The sequence below is a fragment of the Salminus brasiliensis genome, chromosome 7 (assembly GCF_030463535.1).
Source record: "Salminus brasiliensis chromosome 7, fSalBra1.hap2, whole genome shotgun sequence".
In the NCBI taxonomy this organism is placed as follows: domain Eukaryota; kingdom Metazoa; phylum Chordata; class Actinopteri; order Characiformes; family Bryconidae; genus Salminus; species Salminus brasiliensis.
In genome coordinates, this window is record NC_132884.1 from 28,678,899 (window position 1) to 28,687,498 (window position 8,600).

Here is an 8,600-nt window from a genome sequence, read left to right on the forward strand (position 1 = left end):
ACCTATTAAATACACTCTAGAGGGGTGGTCACATGTTGTCCTAAACTTGCTTTTATGAGAGATCATTTTGGGTGCTCGCAAGATAAAATAAGAATCAAAATAAGAATAATAAGAACAGAATGTCATTAGTCAATTAAATACTAAAAATGTATGAGAAAATACATTATTTTCAGTATTACACAGTATTACTACTGTGTTATTTTTAATATTGCTTGTTTTGATTGTTGTTGTTTTTACTACTGGCATATAACACATTACATTTCATGAGAATATGGTTACATATGAATCGACCGTAAACCAAATCTGCACCCCTGGACATATGGATAGGTGATCAGAAGTGTCAGGGCTTTAGAAATAGTTCTGCGCAAAGAAGACTCACACTCCAAATCAAATTCTAACAAGCTTTAAATAGAAGATTTAAGACCTAACACAATTAGATGTCAACTCAATTAAGGCCTAAAAAAGGTAAGGAATGTGTGGCCAGTTGGTGACATCTAATTGTAAAACATTTTTAAACAATGCAGCATCCTAAAACCTCAACAAAAGAAATCTTCAACAACATTGCTATAAATTACTGTATACTGTAAACACTATAAATTAGTTTGCTGATAACTTAATTATTCATAGAACACATACACATACACCTTGAAATCATACCATTACAGCCACCAGTGAACTGTTGTGAGATATCAAGTCTGCAAAGCCCATAGCTCTCTATTGCTTTATTATATGAGTATACAAATGTCTTCATAAGTAAGCATGTAATGTTTGTAGTGTTCCAGTGCACAAATGGTTATTTGTAAATGTTATTCCATTTTAAATAAGGTAATTTAAATTATATGTTTTAAGAAGCTTTCTTTGTGCCCCCTCTTCTGTTTTAAGAAGGTAATACACACAATCAGTGTACCTAATAGCACACAGCAATGCATTCAGATATTACAGCAAATTTCAGAAATAACATGGAGAACAATGTGACAATTTTTGATGTAATGACTTTTGTTTTCACAGTGATTTTAGCTTTTGTTTTATTTTTGTTCCCCAAAGCCATGTTGGTACATGTTTATAGGTTGGATTTCAAGACATTCTTCAGTTCTAAAGGGAAAAAAACTTCTTAGAAACATAGTTGTGTTTTGAAGACAACTTTATTGTCAAATACCATAATGTTTACAAGTCATTGTTCACTCCTGCAGATTTTCAAGCACAATGCAGAACAAGCTAATGACTTTCTTTTATGGAATTAACAAAACCCAAACAATGAGGAACATTGGTGAGAACTGTGGGTTTTGTTCCTTCTTAAAAATGGTTTGAAAAAGAGGCCCAATGTTCTAACTGAGGTAAGAGGTATGAGGAAAAGTACAATAATTCCAGCTTAAAAGTAATGGGTAATAATTGTCAAAGGGATCACTTTAAAAAAAGAAACACTACACTACTCTTATTATATCATGTATGGAGAGTGATAATTGCAAATTATTTCATCAACCAATATGTTAAAACATTGAATGAGAGCACTACTCTGCAATCTCCAGTTTGTCTTCAGCATCTCCTTTCACATTCGATGAATGAATCTCCTGAGTTGCGATGACGGTCTTCTTGGTTTGGGTGATGGTACTGGTGTAGTTAGTGGTGCCAAAGTCGCAAATAGCAATCTGAGGACGAGCCCCAGCACCGTGGACTGAGACCATGCTGCTTTCCAGCAGGTGGGGTTGGTAGGCTGAGGGACAGAGAGTGATAATCAAATTTAAAATACACTAATAATGTCAAAATTGCAGAAAGAGAGAGAGACAGATGCACCATAGAACTTACAGGTCTGTCTGGAGATACTGACTGCTTGGACTCCACGTACCAACCTGGCAAAAAACAATCAAAGAAAAGGATTTTTTGGGGTAGGATTTGAACCTTGTTCTTAACTAATCAACTACATTTAGCCAAAAATCTCAAAGCATCTCAGCATTCTTTCCTACCTGCTTTCTTCTCCCTCCAGCAGTTTCCTGTAGGTGGCGATCTCAATGTCCAGGGCGAGTTTGATGTTCATTAGTGACTGGTACTCGCGCACCTGCCGGGCCATGTCATGCTTAGCCCTCTGGAGGGCCTCCTCCAGGTCCTTAATGCGAAGCTTAGCATCTCTCATAGCTGCTTCTCCTCGCTCCTCTGCTTCTGTGATCTGTGCCTCCTGACTAGCACGCTGGGCAAATGAGAGAATAGGGAATAGGGACTTGATTGCATTGACAGCCTCATGAACATTACAGAGGTTGGATACTGAGGTAGGATAAGTTCTGGATCTCAGAAGGTATCGCATGGAGGTCCATTATTCTAGAGAACACAGTTTAACTCTTTCACAGCCCAGCGATGGTGGTACACTCTGTATGCCCTACTCATCGATGCTTGGCATTGGACATTCACATGCAGCTGCTCCAGATATCCCATTCTATTGGCAATACTTTCCTGTGGAGATTATACATGCTATGTGTATACTACTATATGTATGTGTCCAGTGAATTCACTCATTTAAAGGGTTGTCTAGATACTTTTGGACATTTACTTTACATATTCCTTACACTCCTTGTCCTGGATAACATTCTGAAAGAGAGAAGCTTCAGTACAGCAATCAGAGTAGCAGCTTCAGTCCAAGGTAAAGTCTCTGAAACAAAAAAGCTAGGAAAGACCCCCCACTATTGTTTGTTTCTGTCAAATTACAACACATCTGTTTTAACAGTAATTGGCTCTGGGATGACTTTCAGCTTTCCAGATCTGCATCTGGGCTTCAAGACTTCTAGGACCATGTGACTACCTTGCAACCTTTCATTATCCAAACTATCAAAGAGTGTCCACTATAATCAAATTCAGGAGCAGATGCTTTCTAGACAAATGGGATCAAATTGAAGCAATATGTAAGATGCTTCTCTGGGATGAATAATTCCCAGAGAGACTGTTTGTCAACAGTATTGACATTCTTTCAGTATATGCCAGTATATATCTTTTTTTCAATGGGCAGCCAGAAAGGAAGACATCCCAGCACTGGATGATTTCATCAAAATGGTTCATTAGCATCAACCATGAGCATTAACCTACAATTACCAGGAGAGGGCTATCAAGAGCAGAAGGCTCAAATCTGGCGTGATCGCAAAAACACCTGAATATCACTTTGACTTGAATCTGTGCCATTCTTCCAAGAAACGTTATCAGTGTTTATCAATCCATTCTGAATCCCTTGGAAAATAAACAAGATAAGGTACAATTGTCACCTTTCATTACAGTTTCATTGGAAAGAAAGCTTTCTTCTTTAGGCTCATTGTCTGTGGCTGTGCTGTTTTGGAAATAGCTTCTGCAGAGAGGCTTCTCTTAGACCCTCTCTTTTTTTAAAAAAAAGGGGTCAGACAGATTCACTACTGGGTGGAATGTAAGGGTTTTGGTCTGGAGGACCAAGGACATTTAAAACTCTACACTTAAGCCAGACGATCATCTGCATTTGGGGCCATGCATTGATTGCTATGTTTGAAAAACTTGCATGGGTATCTCCAGCCTCCATTGATAACTGACATTTGTTGTGCATAACTACATCCCCAAATTCAATATAAATACATATACAGCTCTAGACCCCTTAATTTTTTCTTAAATTTGCATCTCTATGTGTATGGAAGCAATTTTATTCCAGGCATTTCATTAAACAAATCTGAGTTACCCAAATTTGCATACTGTGAATGGCATAAAGTCAGCCAACAGCAATGTAAAAGACTAGTGAAGAACCTGCCAGGACCCTGCCATGAAAGCTGTGATTGGCAGTCAAGGTTAGTTCATCATGGTGATTTTTTAATGCTCTCAAAGTTCAAATATTAGTACTGTGTTGTTTAAACCTGAATAATAACTTCTTTGCTTTATGATTTTAATTTTATTTTAATTTTATTATTGTAATAATTGTATTTTTTAATATTTGCATTATTTGAGCAGTTGTTTTGAGCAGATAAATGCTCTAAATAACAATATTTCTATTTGGAATTAAGGGGTAAAGTTGTCCATGGTTTATGAAATACAACGCAAATGTTAATATCCCTAAACACATTGCCTATAAATAGCAAAACCTGAAAAACTGATAATGTAGGGTGGTCTCTTTCATTTTTACAATTCTGCAGGGATACTAAGGGAGGAAATACTAAGGGAGAAAAAAAGAAGTTTACTGAAAGAAGGAGATCTTACCAGTCCCTTGATAGCATCAATCTCAGACTGCACACGGTGGATTTTGCGTGTATGCTCAGCAATCTCGGCTTTAGTGCTTTTCAGGTTGTCACCATATCTAGTGACTGACACTTGTAGCTCTTCATACTAAAAGGCATACACATATATACAGTGATTTAGAAGTATGTTTTTATACTACAAAGAGAAGAAAATGCAGTATGCATATTTTCAGGAAAAGAGAGCTCTCTTGCCTTCTGTTTGTACCAGGCCTCTGCCTCAGCTCGGTTGCGGTTGGCGATGTCCTCATACTGAGCACGCACTTCAGCCACAATGGCGTCCATGTCCAGGTTCCTGCTGTTGTCCATCTCCACGATGACTGATGTGTCCTTGATCTGAGACTGAAGCTCATGCAGTTCCTGTTTAAATAGTGGGCAAACTTTCATGGTTAAAGCAATGGAAGCTTAACGTATGAACTTTTGGGACAAACAATGAGAACAAATAAAACCGTACCTGTTCATAGATCTGTTTTAAAAACTGAACCTCATCAACCAGGCCATCCAGTGTAGCCTCTAGTTCTACCTTAGTTATGAATGCCCCATCAGCATCCTGGCAGACACAGACAAACAGAAACATATACTTAGTCTTCTGAGTACATTTTGAATGATTTCAGAATAGGAAGAAAAATGTATACTAGAGGTCCACCAGTTCTGCAACACACCTTTTTGATGAGCACAAAGTTGTTCTCACACTCATTGCGTTTGTTGATCTCTTCTTCATACCTGAGAGGGGAAAAGAGCAGGAGAATATGCAGTCAAACGTAAATCACATGATCACAAGAACCAATTTTTTTCCCAAGACCATAGTTTGTCCTAGAAATGATCATCGGCTCGGGTAAGGTGGCCCCCATTTCTAACATGTATTCCAAGCACCTGTGTACAATAATAAAGACTAGCATACGCTTCTCGAAAGCACGTTTCATATATTTCATATATTGTTAAATGTCCATAGTCTTCATACTTATTTTTGAAGTCCTCCACCAAACCCTGCATGTTGTTCAGGTCAGACTCCAGACGCAGTTTCTGACTTCCCAATCCGTCCAGCTGCCTGCGCAGGTTAGCAATGTAGGCCTCAAATAAAGTGTCAATGTTGGAGCGACTGGTGGTCTTTTCCTGCAGTAGACTCCATTTGGTCTCCAGCATTTTGTTCTGCTGCTCCAGGAAACGCACCTGAGTAGAGGCATCAAATACACTTTAAATACACATTTACTTGTTATCTTGAATAGTGGTTTTCTATTCAGTACATGAAGGCTCCTAGCCAGTCTGCACCTTTGCTTTATTCTAGCTTCAAGTATGTTAAAGTTCAAAGGTAAATGTAATGGCCACTACATATTTACATTAATTTAAGCAACACTATGCAGCATTTGTACCTTAAAATAACAACTTAAAAATCATTGCTCCACTGACTTGTAATAGGGAGAACAGCATTGCTGTCATTGTTAATCCAGCTTGGTGTGCTGCTAACTGCAGTTTGTAACTTTGGACAAGCAGACAGGACAACCCTTGTGAAAACTGTAATGCTGCATAATCATATTTGCGTAAAACCTGGTAATGTTACTCTATCACGTGAGTTCACATGGTTCTTTTACTTTTAGTGATGGTTATGTATCTCTCAGCTTGTCTAGAAAAATGTTGGTATGTGAATTACACTTCCCAAATGTAGGGGGAGCAAGAAATGTCAATTTTCCATAGTGTTGCTTTAAGTGTTTGTATTTATTGAGCCATAGCTAATTGGTAAAAACAACAAATGCTCAAGACATACAAGTGCTCTCTCTGGTTTATAAATGTATTGCTGCTGTCATGCAAAAACTGATACAAAAAATGTAGCTTCAATTCTGCTTTTTTCACTTTTTGAAAGGACTAATAGAAACAGTTTAAAATTACTTGGAATAAAATATTTTTACATTGACTTTTCACTAAAGTTACTAAGTTTTTTTCTATGCTGTAAAGTTGGCATTTTGGAGATACAAGTTTTTTGTGATAGTTCTTTGCGACGATGAGCTTCCTGATTCAGTGAAAATAGCTTAGACTAGTTTCTTAGTCTTCTTTTTCAAGTTGCTTGGTTCATGTGTTTTGGGAGTTGGAGTAGAGCAAATAATAGGAACCATCTGGGGTTCTCTGAGGACTGGATTGGAAAACTGGCCAATATCCCCTCTTCCTTCCAAAACAAGTTAAAACGCACTGAGTCAAACCACAGCTCAATATGATACTTGCTTGCATCTATGTATTTTCACTTGCATTTCTTTCCATGTGAACAGAGACATAACTGATAAGGAAGCAGATACTGTATGCAGCAATCAGTCATCAGACATCAGTGTAGAGCGGGGATAGGAGTAGATTCTGACTGTAATTTATTGAGTTATGGGTAAAAGGGGAACCCACTGGTGCCAATAACTATTTTCATACTTGAAGTGGAGTTAATCTTTCACACAGATGTTAGAGGTTGAGTGGAACATGTTATCTCTGGGCCTCTCCTTACTGACAGGGTGTGAACTGGTTTTATGGTTTAGAGATGGAGGAAAATGTATGTGGGTATGTGCGTTAACACATGAAAAAGGTGGCGCTAAGAAACTGATATAGAACTTAAGTAAAGACATACAGGGAGGAATTTATGACAGAATGTGAACATTGGCCCTTTAGGTGGGTCTTCCAGGTTGTGGGGTGGCGACAGGGTGGCTGTACGATAACTAAACTATTAACAGTAAATAAATTTTAAAGATGATCTATGATAAGAATGGATAGCTCAGAGTAATTGGCAGATTCCACACTATATCTGACATAGGAAGCAAGACACTGGGTAGCATAATTGCGTACTGAAACCCCCCTTAAACAAAACAAACCATATTATGAACATCATTACTACTACTACTGCTACTACTACTGCTGTTTTTATTGAATTGAATTTATCAGCTAGGATGGTGTACATTACTGCACTTCATGCAAAGTCAAAGATGTGCAACCATTTGAACTCCAGTCAATCATCTGCTGAGCATCAGTGAACTATTTAAACAAGCTATTGTTTTGCTTCAGTAATCTCACATCCATAGCAGCCCAAACTACTTTATCTGCCATTTTGACCACACTGGAGATGACAAATGGCCCTCCAGGGGTACCATAGCATGGCTGACCCTGCACTCTGACCCTAGATTTCTACACTAGGATAACAGTACTGTACTTTGCATGTGTATAACGACTAATAATATACTAATATAATAATACAATAGAATGCAATTGGAAAAGTAATGTTCAATTGGAGTAATAAATGTAATAAACATAAAGCTAAAACTCATATAACATGGCAATTACAACATATCCCTTTTCTACAGACTTGCATTTGGATGCTGATCTCTCATCACATATATAAAGTTTGGCGCAACCGTGAGCAACCGAACCAGCAAAGTTAAAAAACACAGAGACACAAACCTAGAGATCTAGGACCACCCCCCAACAGTCTCACCTTGTCGATGAAGGAAGCAAAGCGGTTGTTGAGGGTCTTAATCTGTTCTTTCTCCTGAATTCTGATTGCCTGGATGTCAGGGTCAATCTCCAGGTTCAAGGGAGCCAGGAGGCTTTTGTTGACGGTGACAGCTGTTACTGGGAGAGACACACTGGGACCAGTACCCAAACCTGCCGCCCTGAAGTAGCTGTAAGTTTCAAGGCTCTTGTTGTAGGGGCTGGTTTCCCTGAAGCCATAGCTGCTTGCAGAGGCTGATGAGAAAGACCTTGTAGTTTTCTTCATGCTGGACATCACAAATCACCAGATGTGAAAGAAGAGAGAACCGGATGAACAGAATGTAGGTATGAAGGGTCCTCACTGGAGGATTATCAGACAGACGGAGAGAGGGGAAATCTCCCACACTCTTTTATTGGAGTCAGGGAGGGGCATGGGGAAAGCAGATTGGCTGATTTTTAATGAACAGAGGGTGTGAATGAAAAGACACTAATCTTAATGTTACATATTAACCATTTCCCTGGAATTAGCACTAGACGCCTGTCTGAAATACCTCAAGTCTTACATAATTACATGACATACACATGCTTTAGATAAATGTTTATGAACAGGATTTTATGTTAATGTAATAATGTAAAATATGTTAATAATAATATACAGCATTTAGGGTTAGTTGAAATTGGATTAAACAATAACAGATCTAAAAATCTGGTACACCTGGGCACGGACGCCATCATAGGACGTTACCCCTTGGATTTGGATGTAAATAGAGACCTGAAAAAATAAGATAAATGAAAAAATATTAATGACCCAGAAATGTAATGCAGGTGTACAATAGCCAGTGTGAATGCATGTGTGAATGAGATTTCGCAACTCAGGAAAACACGCCTTCAGAAAATAACCTTCAGTGGTGTCTAAGACCT

At 38.3% G+C, this 8,600-nt stretch overlaps 1 protein-coding gene across 1 annotated transcript; it reads right to left on the minus strand.

Annotated features, from left to right (window-relative positions):
• Positions 1-1,204: 1,204 nt before the first annotated feature.
• On the minus strand, positions 1,205-8,047 carry LOC140559536 (keratin, type II cytoskeletal 8-like). The gene is made up of 9 exons (XM_072683066.1): positions 7,684-8,047; positions 5,188-5,396; positions 4,889-4,949; positions 4,681-4,776; positions 4,422-4,586; positions 4,192-4,317; positions 1,962-2,182; positions 1,804-1,847; positions 1,205-1,711 (listed from the first exon to the last, which is right to left on the minus strand). Exons 1-9 carry the CDS (start codon positions 7,972-7,974, stop codon positions 1,509-1,511), a joined length of 1,416 nt encoding a protein of 471 aa, XP_072539167.1. The 5' UTR covers positions 7,975-8,047; the 3' UTR covers positions 1,205-1,508.
• Positions 8,048-8,600: the final 553 nt, after the last annotated feature.